The sequence below is a fragment of the Triturus cristatus genome, chromosome 3_2 (assembly GCF_964204655.1).
Source record: "Triturus cristatus chromosome 3_2, aTriCri1.1, whole genome shotgun sequence".
In the NCBI taxonomy this organism is placed as follows: Eukaryota; Metazoa; Chordata; class Amphibia; order Caudata; family Salamandridae; genus Triturus; species Triturus cristatus.
Genome location: NC_140584.1, coordinates 999,664,521 through 999,687,490, shown reverse-complemented (window position 1 = coordinate 999,687,490; position 22,970 = coordinate 999,664,521). Strand labels below are relative to the sequence as shown.

The 22,970-nt window shown below is 45.2% G+C and overlaps 1 protein-coding gene across 2 annotated transcripts in view; it reads left to right on the top strand.

Moving 5' to 3' along the window:
- RHBDD2 (rhomboid domain containing 2) overlaps positions 1 to 22,970 on the top strand; it is an 85,825-nt gene that overhangs the window by 23,255 nt on the left and 39,600 nt on the right. Inside the window, exons 2-3 of one of the 2 annotated variants that reach the window (XM_085649620.1) lie at positions 3,316 to 3,365; positions 22,483 to 22,890. In XM_085649620.1, the coding sequence (XP_085505746.1) occupies positions 3,353 to 3,365; positions 22,483 to 22,890 (421 nt within the window). In that variant the 5' untranslated portion in view covers positions 3,316 to 3,352. The remainder of the gene's footprint in view (positions 1 to 3,315; positions 3,366 to 22,482; positions 22,891 to 22,970) is intronic. The other variant, XM_085649619.1, reaches the window with a different exon arrangement.

The following is a 22,970-nucleotide window of genomic DNA, read 5'->3' as shown; positions in this document are numbered from 1 at the left end:
CAGCTCAGCTATTCTACACTAGAATAACCTCTGTTCAATAAACCCTTATTGACAAACACCCGGTATGTTTATTCTGTGTATATCTAAGACAAACTACATGAGTACGAGTGACTGAGCGAAAGGTAGTATATTGTTTCCATGATCCTGGGGGATCAGGGTTGTCATGTTCTGAGGTTGCCAAAAACTATTCTCTCTCCAATAAGAGGAGATTCAAGTGGCACTGTGAGCTAGCTGATACAGACAGGCTAACGCATCCGGTAGGGGTGCACGGAATCAGTCCGCCGCCAATCCCGCAGTTTATCCAAACGCGCAGATCCTGTATAGATTGTATAGGAACTACACAACACTTTGCATGTTCTCCACCCAGGCTGCATTACAGCCTGGGTGGAGAACATGCCCAGGCTCAATTCCCTGTCTGAGTGCCGAACCATGGCGCTCAGACCAATTGTAACGCTGCATTGCAGCAGTGTGAATGGCTTAGGGGAGTTCCTGTTCGAACAGAAGCCAGGAAGCAGGACGGAAGAGAAGTGGCGGCCAGCCAACTGGCTGGCAGGTAAGTGATCTTTTTGTATGTTTTTTCACCACCCCACTGCTGCTTCCCGTGAGCAGCCGTGACTACCCACTTTTGCCGGTCAAGTGTAGTCTCTCGGAGTGACTCTTTCTGACCCTGCTTTGATTTGATTCCTGCTGATTCTGACATTTTTCACCAATTACTCACTAGACTATTCTGCTGCAGGCGCAGAAAGTGAAGGCAGAGTGAACGCTAATTAGGAAGCAGAGACGGGGTAGGTCATGCAGTGGACGCTGTTCTGCGTCTGTGACGCTAATTAGCATTCACTCTGCTTTTGCGGGGGCTGAACCATAACCCCATTAGGGATGTTTTTTTCCAGACTAGAGGTACATGATTTACCAATGCGACGAGGAGCTAGCCCAATGATGAAGCTTGACACCCACCTAGGTGTTTGCGGGCTCTTGCTCCTATTGGAGTTTATATCCCATCTGAAAATACCTTCTTAGTCACTCTATCCTCTCCACACCTACAAGGAACTGCATACTCTTGTTTAGTTTCTAGATGTTACTGGGAGCTCGTATGCTGGACCTATACCTCGCCTGGTTCCCCCCTCTTTTTACATAGTCACAGTATTGGTTAACCTTGGTAACTCTAGGCAGTATGAAATGGTGACTAATCTGTCGCAAAGATACGAAACGTGATTGCAGGAGGCTTAAAGGTTCATGTGTTCCCATATTTAGGTAATACAACATTTATGTGAAGAAAAGACTTGAGGATTATCGAGAAGGAGATGATATTCTTTGGTATAGAGGCCTCTTTTTTGGCTATGTTGATGGTTTGCTACGGTGGAAGACTTTCCTGTTTGCGAATTTTTAGGCTGCTCTAGAATATTTGACGTAAAGAGGTCATTGAGGTCAGGCTGGAAAGGAGCTCTCACTATGTTTGCGAATCTATCTTTGAAGTCTTGCACTAGTGTGTTTGGGCCAGCCTAAAACCATAACCCAGAATGAGACTAGGAAGAGACAAAACCTTCTCTTGCTCTATAATGTTTGAGATGTTGGTTAGGCAGGTGTTTGTACACCGGTTTCTTTATGCCCAGTACCATTTATTTATCTTCACCCAGGGAGAGTATCCAGGGTGAAATAAAAATAATTAAACTTAAAGACTGATAGCTTCAGAAGGCTGTCTGTGGCTGCCAGACCATTTCTAGCAGCAGTTTAGATTTATGTGGCTTACATTTAGTTTCCATTTTAGCTTTTTGGTTTAACTTAGTGTTGTTTTCTAATGGTGGTTTTCTCATGTTTCCCCTAATGCGAGAATGTTTCCTTGCTCACATTTATTCCCGCTAGACATTGTCACCCTGAAGTCTGCATGTTTGGTTCCGGAATCGCACACTTCAGAAAACAATGCTTGTTTTCTGTGCTCGTAGGAGCCAACTCTTCTACTTCAGACTAATTAAAACGTAGGTCTGCAACTCTGGCACAATGTGATAAGCTTGCTGTTTCATTATTTAAACAGCACCCATGCTGAAATCGGTGAGAGGTTAACTTCCTGCCGGAGTCATCATGAAATGCTGATGTGAGCTGTGGCTGAGATGAAGTTTCATTGTCCCTGACCTTCATTCTAAGAAGGAAGATAGCTGAGCGAGGAGTATGCATCCCTGCACACTCAGGCGGGAGGGCATTTGTTGCACGGAGGCCAGCTTCAGATGTACAGTACCAAGATTTGGGATGAGGTCATTCCAACAGGCCTGGCAGATGGGTACTCCCAACATGCATTTAGGAACTAGTAATACATATGAGTACACTTAGATTTACTATGAAGAATTAACATGGTTGGATTGTTTGTGTTTTTCACCATTTTTATAATGCTTATAACAACGATGTCTCATCTTTCTAATAATCGCAGCTCATGTTTTATTTACACGGATTAGAGCTTTTCAATAAACATTTGAAAATGCAATATTGTTTCTTTTCTTTGTAAACACCTTGAGTATGCAAAGGTAACAAACGAAAGGGTTAGATCTGTTTCCACAAATTTCTTGGGAATTGAAGGAGTCCTGTTCTAGGTTACCAAAAACGTCTATGACTACGTAAGGTTAGGGGTTTAGATGTGGTAATGTGAGCTAGCCAACCAAATGAACATTTAATGATTATATAAGAAGACTAAGTCTCTGTATTATAAAGTTTTGTTGATCCAAATACACAGTCCTACTAGATTTGTAGGAACCGTATAACATTGGGACATCTCTATTAGGAAAATGCAAAGCAGAGACTGGTTTTCGTTTACTCTTGGCCCATGCCCACAGTGCCCACCTGTCACTTGAACCTTGGAGTATGGCAGCCACATTCACTGGCCACGGGAACTTTAACTTTGGACCAGGTCTATGACACCCTAAAACCATAATTTTTTTCCATGGGTGGTTATCAGTCTGTATCTTCCGAGTACTTTCATACTCTTCATCTGTTGGGCAGGATATTTCCTTTTCTTTCAGTTTCACAACACTCTAAAGGAATTCCTATATTAGTACTACATATGTAATTAAGCAACGTACCGCATCTGGGTTTTCCAAGTTACCCTTTAGCGAAACTACAGAGAACTTTGCTGTTCTGAGAAATTGTATTATGTGTCTGGAGTTTGAATAGCTCTCAACTAGCTTCCCATACCACAGCGACATTCTTTAATGTCCTGTGCCTGATGCATTGAGTTTTCCATGAATAGGAATGCTCCTCTTGAAAGACATTTTAAGATTTATATTCCCTGTCATTTGCTATGCTCGCTTGCATTACTCTTTTGTTTTTTAGGTCGAGCCTGGGCAGCGCATGAGCTGCTCTTCGAGGCATGCTGTATTCAGGTAGGGACTTGAAGCTTCGGCTGCTCTCCACCCATATTTTTCATTGGCTTGTCTCATTGTCCACTGTAAACTGTGGCTGTTCATTGGTCAATAGGCTTAGTAGTCCGTCCTTAGTACTGACTTGTCTAATTTTGTAACCTCCCATGGCGTCACCCCCTGTTACGTGTGTTGTTACTCTGTAGGCTTTAATTACAACACCTGAGCACTCTTTTCTCATAGCTTTGTCCTGCCTGCTTTTTCAGCCAGGCACTCTCTCTCCTAACACTTTTTAAAACATTTTATAGCACAAACGCATTTGCAATGCAATAGGTCTGGCATTTGCAAGAGTTTAAGCTAATGGCATTGTAAATGACAATGCCTTTTATTTATCTGTTTTAAAAACAACACATAAATAATAGGCATTGTCATTTACAATGCCAATAGCTCAAACTCTTGTAAATGTGAGACCTATTGCATTGCAAGTGCTTGGTTTCTTTCCAGCTACCCCAGACTAACGTCCGCTCAAATGTCTGAGCTTTGGGTTGTTTGGTTGCTAAAATGTGGAATGACCTCCACATCCTTTTCCATACCCTTGGTTATCAACTAATATGTAAAAATACCCGCAAAAGGTGGGTAGATTGCTGATATACTATTATGACTTATTTTGTACTTGCACATTCTGCTATAGCTTCACTAAGGTATTTGATGTGTTTTTAAGTACCAAGAAGCAACAGTAGGAACATTACCCCCATGTATATGACAAATCACCCATCCATTGCAGTTTTTCATTTGCCATCTTTGCTGCACTGGCTGGATATGATAAACAAAGCCGTAGTAAGAGAGTTGAATCCTGAAGGCATTGGTATTACTGTATATGTATGACTCATTTTATTTTCTAGCACCTGGGATCCTTGTGCTGTGTGTGTCAGAGTGCTCTTATAATTCCTTTCATCCATTCTAGGCTTGTGAAGCCTCAAGATCACTGCCTACTTTCCCCTTAAAATAATATTGGGTCCTGTGTGCAATACCTTCCTGCGTGAATGTATTTGGCCTTATCTCTGCTCCAGAAATCACTAGGACCTTCTAGATTTTGTATTGTTCTACCTGCCCTACAATGATATGTACACACACACACACACACCACACACCACACACCACACACCACACACACCACACACACCACACACCACACACCACACACCACACACCACACACCCCCACCACACACACACCACACACCACACACCACACACCCCCACCACACACACACCACACACCACACACCACACACCACACACCACACACCACACACCACACACCACACACCACACACGCCCCACCACACACACGCCCCACCACACACACACCCCACCACACACACACCCCACCACACACACACCCCACCACACACACACCCCACCACACACACACACACACCCCAACCACACACACACACCCCAACCACACACACACACCCCACCACACACACACCCCACCACACACACACCCCACCACACACACACCCCAACCACACCCACACCCCCACCACACCCACACCCCCACCACACACACCACACACACACCCCCACCACACCCACACCCCCACCACACCCACACCCCCACCACACCCACACCCCCACCACACACACACCACACACACACCACACACACCACACACACACCACACACACCACACACCACACACACCACACACCACACACCACACACCACACACACACACCCCCACCACACACACACCACACACCACACACCACACACCACACACCACACACCACACACACCCCACCACACACACACCCCACCACACACACGCCCCACCACACACACACCCCACCACACACACACCCCACCACACACACACCCCACCACACACACACACACACCCCAACCACACACACACACCCCAACCACACACACACACCCCAACCACACACACACACCCCACCACACACACACCCCACCACACACACACCCCACCACACACACACCCCAACCACACACACACACACACCCCAACCACACACACACACACACACCCCCACCACACACACACCCCCACCACACACACACCCCCACCACACCCACACCCCCACCACACCCACACCCCCACCACACCCACACCCCCACCACACCCACACCCCCACCACACCCACACCCCCACCACACACACACCACACACACCACACACCACACACCACACACACCACACACACCACACACACACCACACACACCACACACACACCACACACACCACACACCCCCACCACACACACACCACCCCATTTATGTGATGCAAAGCGAATGATAATGTTGATTAATGTGCTAAAGTTGTTTGCATTGCAAGTCTCTGAGAGTGCAGAACTAAATTACACTGTGTGGCCAAGTGCGAAAACTTTGGTAATGTGTGTGAAGTACCTACTAATACAGAGTTGGGTCATCTGCAGTTGGAGTTACCACTGGGCAGGTTGTCGCTTTTCTGTGTCTCATTAGAACTTTGGTCACTGAAGCAGGTCTCCAAACAGAAAAACATTAATAATACCCTAAAAGTCTAGCTTTGAGAAGCTGAAGAGTGGGGTCCGTGGATACCAATGGAGTCGCGCGCAATGACAGAGTAAAGCACAAGTGATGTAAATGAGGTGAGACCGTCCCAAGGGAAAGTAAAGATGAAGCAATAGAATGGGCAAATGAAAAAAAGGCTGAAATAATTTAAGGAATTATATAAAAGAAAGATTAAGAATTCCTGATGGAAAAAAGACGTAACTAATGAAAGCAGTGGTGGTGGTGTAATCATTTATTTGGCAGGATTTCCCAGTTGAAATTTAATTATGCAATTTATATCCCATTCTGAACGTAACTGCAGCAGGCGAGCTTCACTGCGAAGCAACCTGCAGTGGGTAAGGGATAGCATGCAGTAATGTGTTCCTTTTCTCATCACTGAAATGGAGATGCTCGTAAAATAATTGGGAGCATTTCCGTGCCATTCATTTCCTAATTTGCGCCCTTGTTTGTAGCTGCTGAAGTTCGGAACCCAATTGTTAACCCCAGCACCCACTTGCAGACAATGCTGCTTATGCCTTCTGCTCGAGTTTTTGCACAGCGTTTTCGCAAAAAAGTGTTCTTTTTATACTTCATTTTCAATGTATTTTATTAAGTGCACATTTATTAAAATCCTTTGCACAGAGTGCCAGTAACAAATCGGAAAAAAATGATGTAAGAAGCCAATGCATTGCAGTAGTAAAAGGTTGAGAGCTGACAAGACTAAAATTAAAAACGTGCTCTTACAGCCAGTTTAGAGAAAAAACCGTTCTGCCAACGTAATGTCTAAGATTGCGAGACAGATTTCACATTACCAGCACTTTAAGTGCTAAGCCTTAATGGCTACACGTCCTTTCTGTAAAACCCGGCTACAGACCCTCGTTCTATTCCTAGCGACTGGTGTTGGCTCTTGCATCTGGGTCGCAGGGTAACCGTTCTGTAGCTACGTGGTCTAAAATGAACAGGACCCCTGAGGTCTTGAAGTCTTCTGGGTCAAGTTTGTCCAGATACTTTGCAAGCCAGCAGCTGAGCTGCATGTCCTTCCCATTGTACCTTTTAGGTTGAACCTGGGCAGCGCGCATGTGCTTCTCTCTGTGCTTCTCTCTGAGGCATGTAGTATTGAATTAGGGATGCCAAATTCCACCCATTCTCCGCCCATATTTTTTATTGGCTTGTGTCGTTGTACTTCTTAAATGATGGCTTCTGATTCCTTCATCGCCTTGTTAGTCCCTCCTTAGTACTTCCTTGTCTTTATTAGAAACCTCCCATGGCGACTGACCCTTTTACTTGTGATGTTACACGGCACGTTTTATTTAGTCTGTGCACACTATTTTCTTTTATGGGTTTTGCCCTACTGTAGGCAGGATGTGCTTCCCTTACATACAGTGCGCCATGCATGCTTGCACTTTCCCGACTTTTGCATCGGTTAGTCCACTGATCCTGCGCTTGTATTTAGTTAATTAATTGCTTTGCCTTCTAAGCGCAATGCTTTCAGAGCAACCAAAGCCAAAACCAAGCAGCTGCGCTTGAAGAAGACTCGGGCTCAGCCCCTATCCCTCCCCCTCACACTATGTACTGAAACCTGAAGAGCAGCGGAGGAGAGAGGCAGACAGCAGCCCGAAGCACAAAAAGTATTTGCCATGCAATAGGTCTTGTATTTGCAAGAGTTTGAGCTATTGCCATTGTTAAATGACAGTGCCTTTTATAAATAAAATACCTATTGCATGACAAATGCTTGTTATACAAACTGCCGCAGGTGCGTGCCACCATGCTAGTGATCTGCTAATCTTAGTCATCTATCTGCATTATCAATACAAGTCTGACCCTTGGGTTGTCTAGATCAGTCTTTCACTCCCCACTATGTGGCTCAGCTCAGGGGAAACCACTGTGTGTCAACCTTGGTTCCATGAAACAGGTCACTGCCAGTAATACTCAGCACTGACCTACCAGCAGCCAAACCACTCCTGCCGCTGGCATAGATGACCTGGCGTGTAATACTAATAAAGCTGGGAGGTGAAATTGCTCCTCCTGCCCATGGTTGTGGTTTCCAGGACAATCTGCCTCAGAACCTTTCACTTTCCTATGGAGAAGTGTGAATTTAGTTATTTTAATTTATTTTCTGCCACTAGTACTAAAATGACAAATTGTATGTGATCCAGCACAAGGAACAAAATTTACATATTCTCATTATGTCACAGATTCTTATTCACAAAGGTTCATCCATACATTCATTGGTGGGGCCCATAACACCAACACACTTCACATCCGCACAAAACTCGCTCGAATCTGTACACAGAAGAGGCTGCAGGACATGTGGGCACCTTATTATCTGTCCGGATAAATTTTCTTACCTACTTTATATATACATTCTATATACACTTTTCAGAATCCTGACTTTATCATCAAGGCACTCCACTGTTTGGTCGATGGACCAACTAGTTGGACTGGTTGATGGTAATTTAGAACCAGTTAACACACACAGTGTAGAAATCATTTTAATCTTTTCAGTGATTAAATTAAAGAACCACAAAAACTTGTTTCTTGTTATTTCAATGTCGTTTATCTAAATGGTCAATCGTTTCTTTTAAACTTGCATTTATTTACTACAGTTCATAATTAGAAATTCAGATTTATTAATGAGTATCAAACATTTAGAACTCTCATTTAACATAAATTTAAGAAAAATTTAATAAATCATTTACCAATAAACCGACGACGATAGCTTCAGATCGAACAGAGAGTTATCCGCATTCTCAGATAAAGCTCCCCTAGACGCACACCAAGGGATCAAACCGGCAGGCAAAATACAGGATACAATGCAACAATTCTGCAAAGTCCACATATCAATCCGCAGCATAGATTAACTCCACGCCCAGACTGGCCGCATAGAATTTAATGAAATTTAGAAAGTCAGAAATTTAAATGGAACAACCACCCATCAAGAACTCCCTTTTAAGAAATAACCCAAAGACTATCACGACCGCAACTCCAACTCTCGAACTCCTCCTGAACCAACCCTCAATACCACACATGTAATGACAAATAAAGGGGTTCTTATACCCTTTTTGTGCCTTACTTCATACAAAATATGGCAACTTTGGGGCAGACCAAATGTTCTGATTGGACAGTTCGGGGTTATCAATAGTTCATTGCACTCTTCCCAGTGCAAACTGGTTTTGCATAGTGTTAGATCTGGGGGTCTCTAGTTGGCAGGGTATGTACCGCTGTCCAAGTAGGGACCCTTGCTTCTAGTCAGGGAAAGGGGGATACACTGTTGATATAACCCCTGCTCACCCTCTAGGTAGTTTGGCCTGAGCAGTCTAGGCTATCAAAGGCAATGTGTAAAGTATTTGTACCAACACTCACAGTAACACAGTGAAAACACCACTGATTTACTCCACACCAGTTTTAGAAAAATAAGGTATCTTTACTAAAAACTTCACAAGACCAAATACTACAGAAAAACCAACATACAATTAAAAAGGTTACTTTAAAGATAGTTCAAGAGTTTGTAGAAAGTACTCCAGGATGTAAAAATCAGTGTCCTGCACAATGCAACTCTTAATGCACAAAATGCGACACTCTCGTGCCCAACAGTACCTGTAGTTGCGTTAAGGTTCCCAAAAGCTATAACAACGAAGATGGCAAAGGCGATGCGATACTCCTGAGACCTTGGGGAGGCTTTGCAGCAGCCCTGCTTCACGCAGCAGAGGTGGATGCGCCGGCTCCGATCTGTAGGGGGAGGATGTGATGACTTTGGCTTTCGTTGCGTAGGTTTCTTAGGGGGAATCTTCACGCACAGGTACGATGCGACGATCTCCGATGCGGCGCGATGCGCGGCGCAGCGCTGACTTCTGGCGCCGCAACCCTCGATGCGTCACGGGACGGGACTCTGCGTCGACACACGCAGCGACTGGATACTTTCACGCACCGGCAGTGGTGCGGCCCGCAAACTGGTTCTGCGACGACGCTCGCAGCGTCAGGAATCTTCACGCACCGGGACGATGCTCGACACACTCGGTGATGCGGGGACAACGGGTGCTGCGATGACGCCGCGATTAAATTCTCCTCGCACTCTCGCTCTTGCGACTCACAACCAGATGATGCGTCCCTCAAATGGATGATGCGATGGGTACCAGTTACTCTTGTTCACGCTTCTGCTTTCCAGCTCCCAAACACAGCAAAACGACCTCCTGAGGCCCCCAGACTAGGCAAGCACTCCAAGGCAGGTCAGAACCCCCTCAGCAGAGTTCCAGGGCATGTTACACACCTCAGTACATGCCCTACCTTTTAGATATACTGCACCCAGCCCAGGGGGGTACCTAGGGCCACCATAGGGATGCCTGACATGCACTGGCGTAGCTAGGGGGGGGCGGTGGGGGCGGTCCGCCCCAGGCGGCACTATGTGGGGGCGGCGGCCGTGCGGCTCTCGTGGCCCATGGCGGAGGCCTTTCTAATTTATTTGGACACTCGCTGACACTACTGTCAGTTACTACAGTAGTGTCCGTGTATTCAAATAAATTAGAAAAGCCGCCGCCATGGGCAGCCAGTGCCGCGCGTGTGAACAGCAAGCACACTTAGGCGTGTGAACAGCAAGCACACTTAGAACACTTAGGACCTACGTAACCCGGTTGGCCAGCCCTCGCGCTGAAACGTAGCGCAGCACGGCAGTAGTGATGCGTCACGCGCACGCACTCGCCTCTCGTGAGCGCGGCCCTCAGCACGACTATTATCACCGGAGGCGGGCGGCAAACTCAAATTGCCGGCCCGCTGTTTTTCGTGGCCTGAACCTGCCTGCAGCCAGCCTTGCTTGCACCTTTGCAGCCTGGAGCACCTGAATTGTCACAGTGACAGCGCACAGCAGCGGCCTAATTAAGCCTGCAGCCACTGCCTTGAGAGAGGCAATTCTTGGAGCGCCACCGCCACACTCCGACCTCCGGACTCTGCCTAAGTAAGTGCCACCAGCCTGTTGAGAGTGGGGTAAAAAATCTGGATTAGTGCTCTGGGAAGGTGGAGGGAAATTATCCTGCCTCAAGAGGGAAACTTGCACAGAGGGCGGAGAGGGGTGTGTGTGTGTGGGGGGGGGGGGGGGGGGGTGTCTAGGATGGTTCGGTCCTGGGTGAGGGGCAGACGCCTACAGGCGGGACAGTCAGCGAGGCAGACACCCACACTAGGGGAAAGTCGGGGTACCTGCACAAGCAGTGCTTTAAATGAGCAAGTGAGTACCTGCACTTCTCGGCAGAGGTGCAGTAGTAATTAGAGATTACCGACACTTCTCAGTAGTCAGTACCATACAGCTACTCTGAGTCCGCGAGGGCCTATTCTTCTGTATTCCAGTTTCAAGCATTAAGCCAAAGTGCTGTTCAACTGGTTTTTAGTTTAGTGTACTCAATCAGGTATAATGTGCGCAGTTGGCTACAGCTCCAGTTTTGTAATTTACCACCAGCATATTGATTAAGGGTACGCTGGGTGGTCACACAATTTTACCCGAAGCAGAACTTGAGTCAATATTTTATAGCTGCAGGATCGGACTGGCCTATAGGCAGGGCCACTGAAATTGTGTGGCAGGAGAGGGACGAATTATGCAGCAAGGTTGAGTAAATTCTGCGGCAAGACCAATTATGAAGCTTTATGCGGCACATTTTGTAACAGTATTACTTCATTAGTTTTTTAAATTGGTAACACTGTCTAGGCATTGGCTGCATCACATTAGTACCAGTTTAGTACAGAAATATAGCAATAAGCAATAGGAAGGCGGCCAGTCCTGCTTTGTAAAGTGCCTTTCACTACGCTGCAACATTTTTAGTAGCTTTTGAATCATTTAAGCAAGAAACAGATTCTGTTAAAATCTGCAGATTATGCGGAAGATGATGGACTGTGTGGCAAACATGGCAAATCTAAAATTATGGAAAAGTTTCTGCGGCCGCACAATAGCATAATTCCAGTGTCCCTGCCTTTAGGGCAATCTGGCAGTGCCCAATGGTCTGGTCTGATTGGTCAGTGTGTGGGCTGGCTTTTTGTTTGTGTCCTGTTTTATTGTCTTGTGGGTCGGTTTTTACTGTTGATTTCCCTGACAGTACCATAAACATGGTCTTCAGAAAACACAAATAGTTGCAGTCTACTATATCTTGCAAAACACACAGCGTGTTTTTACAACTTTAAAAGTGTCCCAATTTGCATACATGAGACTTTTTTAGCTTTCTGATTCACTATTGGGGCAACTTTTTATTTTTATTTTCAGGCCTGGGTCTATTTTCCTCCCAGTGCAACACTGCAGAGCTGCATTGATAAACAGTGTTAGTGAAAAACAAATTTGAGGCGAATTTCAACCTGCACCTTGTTTTAAAAGGGGACCCCTGAGGTGCAGGCTTGCTGTACTTTGGGGTGCCGCTGTGAATGTTAAATTAGCATTGTCGATTTCATTGAACAATTTTAGTGCCTGCCGCTCCGAGTGCACTACGAGAAATAACGACTGGTGGAGAGATCTGGGAAGGCAAGCTGAGGGGACGGAAGGGGACGGTGGTAGGTGGTGGGGGTGCAGAACGCGCCTGTGAGTCGATGTAGCACTGAGAACGGCATAGCAATAAGGCAGTCATGGCTTTGGCTGCAGGGAGGTATCTGGGCAAGTACACAGTTGCAAGATTAAACGTTTTCCGGGACAGAAACATGCACAGAGGGGAAAAACGACACATTTTTGGAGTATCGAACGCTGCATCAAAGGGAGAGCGGAACATAGGGGCATATTTACAAGCCCTTATCGCCCAGGAACGTCACTTTTTCTGACATTCCGGTGGCGATAAACCCTTCGTCTTATTTACGAGGCAGCATTAAACCACTGAACTTGGCTTAAAGCCACCTAGTAAATTAGACCCCATTTCACACTGCATTGTGCAGCACAAATAGAAACAGCAAAACACCATGAATCATTTAAAGAAAATGACAATTTGCAACTTCTATGTGTGCTGCATAATGAAGTTACAAATCACGATTTGTTTATGTGCAGGAAGGGACACCTTCCTGCACATAAACAGACATTCCCACCAAGGTAGACACCCTTGCACTATGGTTCAAGGTTGCCTGCGTTGGCGCTAGGCAGCTAGATTTAGCACCAGCGCCAGGGGAAACACAGGGGTGCACCGCATTCTTGTGAATACGGTGCATCCCTGCATTTTTAAAATGGCGCAGCGAGGCATTAGCAATGTTTGTTTAATGCCACATTTCGGCATGTAAATTTGCCCCTTAGTACCATGTTCGTAAGATATGGCGCTGCTTCTCTCCACTGCTGCTGGCGCATCTAAGTTCCCTTCCTTTCTGGTGCTTTGCAGCTGTTAGAGTTTCTCTTTGCTCAAATGGGAGTAATTTCTGATATTTATATGTTTCCCTTGTCTTCTTTGCTTGATTTTGCTCGGGAGAAAGTGTCACTCTTAGTCATTGAAATGTCACTCATAATTACACTAAAATTATGAAAATGACACACATAGCAATCTGAAATCTTGGCAGTTATGAGTTGAGTCTGGGGCAGTGGCAGTGCTGGGCGATAGACTGCAGCAGAACCAACCCCTTCGGTAGAGACCCTGCCACCACTGTGGCGTACTGGAGCCTGAGGAAGGTAAGAGCTAAACATTTGTCACAAGGGGAGGAAAGGATCTTTGGTGAGTGGCAGGGCAGTGGGCACAAGTCCTATAAAAAGAAGTGGGGGGGACTAACCAAGTTAGGCAGTTAGCAAATGACATAATGACACGTGCCATCCCTAGCTGCCAAGGTTTCAGATTGCTATGTGTGACATGTTCATAATTTCAGTGTGTTTATGAGTGACATTTGACACTTTCTTCCGAGCAAAAATCAAGCAATGAAGATGAGGAAACATAAATATCAGAAATTTGACCCATTTGAGCAACGAAAAACTCTTAGAAGATCTAAAACTGCTGCAAATGCCTGCTGCAGCTGACTATAATTAAAATGACAGCTATGGACCTCTAGAAAGCAGGTCACATGGCTTTGCTAAAAATTAACACCGAAAAGAGCAAGGCCCTGCGGTTAGGCTGTAGAACCACTGGAGCGAAGCTGTGCAATAAGAGCCACTGACAATACAAGACAACAGTTTAGTAGAGAACACAGATCTTTACTGGACCCCACTAATGTAGAAGGGGTATTGCTGGGTGCATATGAGGCATTCAGAGTTGTAGTGGCATGAGCATCACCAGAGCCTGCCTTGATGTCCTGGCATAAATATTTCTAGTGTCGCAAAGCGAGTGACAAGTTACACACCAAGTATAAATACACCAGACGCCACTTCAAGCAAAGATTGAAATTTGTTTTTGGCTCCCATGGCTCATTAGCAGCTTGGTCTTCAGTTGGGTATTCAGTCCACCCTGCATTGCTGTTTAAAGCCTGCAGCACAGCAGGTGTCGAAAGACCCCTAAATCCAACACCCCACCTTCAGATCCAGATTCACACAGGTAAGTGCAAAAGTAGTCTGTCTCGAGTGACAGTCACAACGCACACTGATGAGAGTACTTGTCTGTGAACATGTGGCTGTTTGGAGAGAGCTCAAATAATAAACCAGGAGAGAAGAATCACTAAACTCCATGCTGCTGTCTCTGTCCCACATGGGACCTGGGCCCAGACTATATCAGGGCGTGAGAGGCCCTAACTCAAATCTCAATTGCCTCAGGCCTATACCATAAATTCATTAGTCAGCTGACTCACGGACTCCGGCCACCACAGTGAGCATGTGCATGATACCATGATTGCTGGGCAAGCCTCAGGAAAGCCTGTGAGAGACCCATAGCAGTCACAGTCAGGCAGGATGATAAATATGTTTGAAAGTATTTTAAAAAAATCACACCAGTATATTTAAGCGAGTGGCCCCGGGGTGCTGTGCGCAGCCTCTACAACTGCAAGTTCAGATAGTTAACACTTACTTGCACTAGTTATTAGACCAAGGTAAAACTAGCATTCCAATGATACATGTGAGAAGCATTTATGGCCAAAATTTGACAGTAGGGTGAGATTCAAAATTCGAGTCCGAGACTTAACCTCACACAATCACAGGGCTACGTATGCCAGGGGCGGCAATCTGAGGGATAGCCCCGGGCGCCACAAGCTCTAGCTACGCCTCTGCTGACATGTACAGAAAGGGAAGGATAAGGCCTGGTCAGTGGTTGCACTGGCCAGGTCGACAAGGCAGTCCTGGACTGCACATAGGCACTGCAAGCAGGCCTAAGACATCATTTTAGCGCTACTCCTGTGAGTGGCACAATCAGTGCTGGTGCCCACTAGTAGCATTTGTACTACCAGCCCTGGCACTCTCAGTGCACTTTACTAGGGCCTTGCACGTAGGACAAATATGCCAAACATGTATAGCCAATTACATCACAATTTCCCTAGGGAGCACTTGCACCTTGACACTGATCAGCAGTGGCAAAGTGCCCAAAGCATCTATACCAGTAAAAACGACATCCAGCATAGCATCAAAAATACACGCAGTAGAGGCAAAAAGTCAGGGGTAACCACGCCAAAAGATGCCAGGTCTAACACATAGTGTCTTCTGATTACCAGGCGAGGACCGGCAAATGTATCTTTTCAAGGCAAGAGCGTCCTATTGACAGGTTCATTCTTTGTCACTTCCTTGGTTCCCATACGCTCATCTTCTGGCTTGCGGTCAAGTCCTCAACACATCGACCTTGGCAAGGAACACGATGTCAGGAGTTCATTCCACCTCGTGATCTCCAGAGCTATCTGGGCATGCGCAGGAATCATCGCACGCACATGATGGCATCTGCTTCAGAGAGCGCCATCTTGAGTACTGCGGCCTAGTAGGCCCAAATGTTAACTAAGCGAAAATAGACATAACAGCAATTAAAATATAGAAATTAAGTTTCTAATGTTCAAACCCACACTAATCCCAATACATATTAGTATATTCCTAGCCGCAGCAACATTTAAAGCTATAATACTTACTATACGATAACTTTAAGCCACAATACAATCACAGAGCAATATAAATCATGCAATTTCACTATTTTAACACAATCTAAGGTTAGTTTGCGTACCATTGTTAATTATTTAACTTTGCCATGCAATTAGCAATTTAGTACCACGTGTATTTGTTTATCAGGTGCAAATATTGATTAGTACCACTTCAAACATGTTATGTAAATTAATTTTAGAATGATTACGTATTTAATTTCATGCAAATTAGAGGAGGTATACAAAATTTTGTTTTACCTGCTCCATCATATGCATAGAGGAGAATCCAAAAGCTCTAGTTTCATAGACCTGCTGTCAACAGGTGTAAATGCTATATAATTTATTAGGGTGTTAGTATGTCGCCTGAAGCTTTGAATGCATACAGCTTGACATGAGGGCTTCTAATGATGGTTATCTTGAACAGCCTTTGTATGTGTGACAGCTAAAACAAGCGACTACTGAATCAATCATAGGTAACAGCTGTATATGTACAACATGCTTTGGTTTTTCTATTTTTTATTTCCAGAACAAGCAGCCCTATTCTCATTCTCTCTCTCTCTCTCTCTCTCTCCCTCTCCCTCTCCCTCTCCCTCTCCCTCTCCCTCTCTTTCTCTTTCTCTTTCTCTTTCTCTCTTTCTCTCTTTCTCTCTTTCTCTCTTTCTCTCTTTCTCTCTTTCTCTCTCTCTCTTTCTCTCTTTCTCTCTCTCTCTTTCTCTCTCTCTCTCTCTCTTTCTCTCTCTTTCTCTCTCTCTTTCTCTCTTTCTCTCTCTCTTTCTCTCTTTCTCTCTTTCTCTCTTTCTCTCTCTCTTTCTCTCTTTCTCTCTTTCTCTCTTTCTCTCTTTCTCTCTTTCTCTCTCTTTCTCTTTCTTTCTCTTTCTCTCTTTCTCTCTTTCTCTCTTTCTCTCTTTCTCTCTTTCTCTTTCTCTTTTTCTTTCTCTTTCTCTTTCTCTTTCTCTTTCTCTCTTTCTCTTTCTCTTTCTCTCTTTCTCTTTCTCTTTCTCTCTCTCTCTTTCTCTCTTTTTCTCTCTCTCTTTCTCTCTTTCTCTCTTTCTCTCTTTCTCTCTTTCTCTCTTTCTCTCTTTCTCTCTTTCTCTCTTTCTCTCTTTCTCTCTTTCTCTCTTTCTCTCTTTCTCTCTTTCTCTCTTTCTCTCTTTCTCTTTCTGAAACACTATGTATGCCATGGTCAGCAGCACCACAAGCAGTTCTTCAAAAAACATATAGTACTGTACGGATGGGATCAAGTAGTCTTTCTTCACACACAGTTCATGTAGACTAGAGGTAACAGCAGTATATGTATGAGACTATAGCATCGAAACATCTCAGTTGCCACCCATGCCACAACCCCCACTCTCTGCTATCTTCCCTTTCAAACTAACAAGATAGCTCAATTATTACAATGAATGAAATCCCCATTCCTGCTGACAGACTCCTTCACAGGGTTATGGAGCAAGAAATGAATCGTGATGTTTCCTTCAGCAACGTTCTTAGTGCCTGACCCATGCAGCCCAGCCTCCAAGTTATCTTTTATAATCGGACTCATGGAAATACAACTGCTGACTCTTAAGATAGGGTGACCAGATTTTGAGAAGGGAAAACTAGGAAAGGTCAGGCATAAAAGTGAAGCCTTTAGCCTTACTTTTATGTCTTGCCTGTCCCGATTGTGCGTAGCCTTGTAAATGTACATAAACCCACATATACACCATTAGATATGCAACAAACTCTAGTCTGAACGAACCCCCCCTCCATCTCCACACTGTCTCCCCATCTGCTGCAGCCGACCTGCTGCGCTGTGTGAAAGAAGCACAACAGTTTGGATGACTTGACCTTTGTCCCAAAAGCCGGGCCATAAGTTTAAAATTAAGGAAAGCGTGGGGACAGCAGGACTGTCCTTGGAAGACTGGGACTATCCAGGGAACGCGGGGATGCCTGGTCACCCAATCTAAAAACCCAGTAGATTACCATCAAGTCTTTTGTGTACCATAGCTCACTAACATTCTCAAGATCTTCATAGATTTCATTGGTACTTTGAATGAGGGTCAACCCTAGCCTTTGTCAACCTGTTCATCCCTTGTGATCTGGTCAACAGTCAGTTAGTTCTCTAAAACCTTTGTGATGGAATGTGTGTCTGGGTTGAATTTTGGCTGGATTGAAACTTTTTGCCATCAGCCATTGCCAGCATATCGGTGTAGGTACTGTCTGGTCATGCATGTTGTGAGTATTCTGTGGATTTCTGCATAGATCCTCCTTGTGACCTCACTATCTTAGATCTTCACACCAATTCACCTGCTTGCATATCTATGCTCACTGCACTTGAGTTCAGCTGGAGGACGGATATGGGACATGGAACATCTTCACAGTGCATACATTTGTCCACCAAGGAAGAGGGAAATGTTGCTGTGCCTCAACTAAATAATTTGTTCATAGTGCTTAGTTGCAAAGTTGAAACCAGCCTCTTTTTTTTTAGGTCTCGAATGAGCCAGCACGCATGCGCTGCTCTGAGAGGCTTTTAGTAAGGGATTTTAAACTCTAAACACACACTCGTGCGTGTGCTATTTTTTTTTTATCACCCGCAATTGGCCTTTGCATGCGTCTTTCAAAAAAAGACAGCACGTAATTGGTCCAAGGCGGGTGCATGTCCCTCTTTCTCTGTCCCCTGTCCTAGGGTGCTCGGGAGCGAGCAGCAGCGCCATCCGTTTCCAATTATCGTGCTCGCTGTCGCGTTAATTGGAAACAGATGGCGGTCAGCACTGGTCTCTCTGGTGTTTTCGCCTGCAGCAGCGGGCACAAGCGCTCGCGCGCACCACTTCCGTGCTTGTTTTTTTATGTGTTTCGTTACCCCTGTCTCGCGGATTCATGACAAGAGGTGCTCTAATTGTGCTCTCTTCCAACAGACGCTAATCAAGTAATTTCCCCCATCCCAACCCCATCAAATTGCTCGTTAGCTGTTGAACTGCAGAGTTTTGCTCCTCTTTTCATATGCTAATGGCGCTCATTCAACGCCGCTCCGTGCGGCTGTTTGTAGTGGGCGATGTCGCCTTGTTCGCTGGCTGCATGATTAATTGATATTTTGGAGGCGAACACTATCTCCTCCTATACATAAACGCTGCAGGTTAGCCTGTCGCATCCCTTCTCTGTCCTAAGTAGCCAAACAACACTCCAACATAAGCACCGTTCAACTGCGCTACTAGAGCGTTATGGGTGAACCTCTGTGGGTACGTTGGACAGTGGGCGGAGCTTCTTGGGTTATTGACACCCTCTTGTTTCCGTCGCCAGCACCTTCTTCCCTCGTTAGGCCGTGCTCTCTCTTTGAACAGTCTGTCCCTTTCACCCAACAAGTTGCTGCTTTCCTTGATTCTCCCAGTCGGCCCTTCACTTTCGCAGTATAGATTCATTTCTGACCCGGGCTCACCCTTCAGCCAGGCCTGCTGGTGCTGCCTGCACGTCTCCCAGTCCCTCCCCACCCAGTGGAAGGGTGCACGGACGTGAAATGGGCCCGCCTCCATCAGTTGGAGTGAAGTGGACCCCTCTCAACCCCCGGGCCCCAGTGATGATTATCATGCTGACGGTAAGCGCTATACTGCGATGCACCCGCGCGCAGGCTCATGGCGAAGGGTGTTTTTACTTTACAGATAGAATTCTGGGCACGTGGCTGTCACTAGACACTCAATAGAAGTGCAGTGCACTTGTCTCACTCCAGTACATCACAGTGCTTTACTGTGATTGTTGCAAAGTTTTTAAAATGTATGTCATTCTGTATCCAGTGCCAATACTTCTCATACATCAGCTTGGGCGCGCCTTGAAACATTGCAGGCACGTACATTCAAGAGCAAAGTCACGATGCGCTGTCAAAGGCACATTTTGGGTAAAAAATGTGTTTTGCTGTACACAGCTGGTGGGTACCTTTTGTTCCAGTACGGTTTTATATCCCCTTTGGGTCAATAGCTGAAGGTACAGAAAAACATGCACGCGTGTTTTGATGCATGCCTAGTGCCTTTACGTACAGCGCCGTGAAGCAGCCTTTTGAAACTGAGTAAACCTGACGAGATTGTATGCGGCATCAACTTTCCAGACAGTTTGAGTTGGACCAATAAAGCAACTACTTGGCCCAATGCGTTAACGCAGTCACTATAGAGATTCACATGTTTATTCGTTGATATATGTAGTTTATGTAACCGCCTACATGCGGTGGCACTGCACCTTTGGGGGGCTTTGGGATACTAAATAAATGTAAGTAACAGGGCAGTTGCTGGGTGCAGGGAGCGATGCGTTTTATGTGGAGATGTGCAAAAGCTGGCCAACCACTTCTTTCATATCAACAGAACAAATTCAACGGCTCGGTGGGTGAATGCACCTGCTGGAGCACGCCCGAGGTGAGCGTAACTATATATAGACAAGCATTGGCATAGCCAATAGGTCTCGCCTTTGGGACATTATAAGCGTTTAGCCATGCAACAGTTGATGTTGCACTAAGGATATTGTGCTGCATAATTAAATACTTATAAGGTCCCGAAGGGGAGACCTGTTGGCTATGCCAATGCTTGTTTTCTTTTGGCCCTAACTGGAGAAGGCCTGTATCCACGTTGAAAAAGTTAGACACTTTGGTATTCGTTACAGTACAGCGCACTCCTTCGTTTTTTCCTTTTCCCCACAGTCCCGAATCAAATTCCTTACGTCTAACTGTTTTGTAGAACCAACATTATCTTTTTTCCTGTCGACACTAGACAGTTGTAACATCGTGTCCAAAAACGAGATATTATTTAAACAAGATCCCTCCATCTGAAAAGCACATACAGTGGGAATCACTATACTGTGCCTTACATATCATGTAAAGGCTTTAAAAGTCTCCAAAACCTGCCTCCTTGCGTACACTCCAGCCCCAGCCAATTGGCTCTCACCTGCCAGAATAGCTGGGCATACACAATAGGGAGAGGACCTGCAAATTGGGTGTAGCGGGATATGAACTGTTTGCTTCCTTTCTTTTTAAGTGCAGCTCATGGAAACGAATATATTGTATATGCACAGTATGTATCCTGCCTTTATAACAGAGCGCTTCCATTTCTGTACGTCGTTCTGCAGTGTACATCAGTGTAGGAATGAGCGCATATCCTGTTTTCTGTAAATCGATGCTAAACAAAATATTTGCTTTTGCACTTTTGTAGTATAGATAATCAGCTGCGTAGGCTGAAAGTTCTAACCTAAACGCACAAAAATAACAAACTGCCCCTGTAAATGTAAAAGTGGCATTCCTGAACAGAAGGAGGAGACCTACATACATGTCATTTTATCAGTTAAACCTCTGGGGAGCAATAAGCAACTCAAAGCCGCATCTGGCGCCCCGATTTGTAAAATGACAGTAAATCAACAAACAGAATATCGTGTAGAGACTCTTAGAGAAGTATGAATGCTATTACCTGAAGATAACATTCTTAGTTTGTCATTTTCGTTTAATAGATGTAGCCTTCTTTGGTGGGTGCCTATTACTTCTTTGAATTACGTGGCAAAGGATGCTGGCTCTTTTAATATTATAAGGTGATTGGAACTTTCGGTCACTGGGTGGGACAGAGGGCCATATGTCTCAAACTCTGATTTTGCGAATTGCGATTTGAGAATCGCGAAACGCTATGTATGTAAGATTTGCAAATAATTTTGCGAATCCTACGTATTCCTTAATTGCGAATTGCATTAAGGAATACTTCCCCGTTTATTCCTATGGGCCTAAAGGCCCATAGGAATGAATGGGAAGACATTATCAATTTGCGATTCTCAATTAGAGAATCGCAAATTGAGAATTCAATTTCAAGGGTGCCGAGGTGCCAAAAGGACACCCTATTGCACCCCTGAAATGTGCATGTGTGCACATGTGGCACACATACATGCCCTTATGTATGTGTGCCACATGGCACTTTGAAAAATGCCAAAAAGTGAATTTTTCAGAGAAATCGCAAATTACCACCAACTTGAATTTGGTGGTAATTTGCGATTCCTTACGGCCAAATAGCACTTTTTCTGTGCTTCTTACATTGCATTTAAGGAATAGCAATTTGCGATTCCTTAAATGCAATCGCAAAATAGGGAATCGCAAATTTTGCGATTCCTTATTTTGCAAGGCAGTTTTTCTTTCATACATGCCACTGAGCCCAATTGCGATCGCAAACGCCGAATTTTGCGAATTTCGGCGTTTGCGATCGCAATTTGTAATGATACATATGGCCCCTAGTATTTGGTGAAAACGAGTAGACATCTGATGGTGGCGTTTTTTTAGGAAATGGTTTTGAGCGGGTTTAAAAAAATAACATATTTTATTTCTAATTGAACTTGTTTTTATAGAGGAATATCGCCAAAATACTGATATCACTGATTAAATATGCTTACTAGAGCTTCAAAAGAGCTGATTTACAGATGTTGGTATGCCAAAGCAAGAGGAAAACTTGCCATCCAATATGTGTATCTGACATAAGCATCGCAGTTTTAGTTAAAAAACTAGGGACACATCAGTAAATTGGGGTTCACTACAAGGATTTCCATACATTTTGTCTTGACTAGCCTAACTCGTTTGTGGGATTACTTTTTGCACAAGCATTTCTCAAGGTTTTCTTTCTCTGATTCAGTTCACAGGTTGGTGACTTATGCATTTTACCACGAAGACTGGAATTCGTTGTTCTGTAGCTACCTGATCATCTGGTACTTTGGAGGTGGCTTTGAGCAGAGCGTTGGCACAGTGAAGTGCTTCCTCCTCACCCTGGTGTTCACGGTCTCCTCTGCAATACTGTACCTGGCGCTCCATGCTGGCACGGCAGCCCTTGGCATTGAGAAGAAGGAACGTGTGCAAGGGTTTACCACCGTAGGCTTTGCAATGATCAGTGCCTTCACCATCAGCTCCCGACTGCGACGGATCTTGTTCATGGGGTTCCTGATTCCCACCAAGGTGCTTCCTTTGCTGTTCCTGGCCATATCACTCTTCCTTCCGCACGCTTCCTTCCTCAGCAACTTGTGTGGAATCCTGGTTGGCCTTGCCTGTATCCTTAAAGCATTCAGAAAGTCTTTTCCCATTTGTTTGTAGCATTGCAAGGTAGCTCAGTCAAATGAAAGGGTGTCT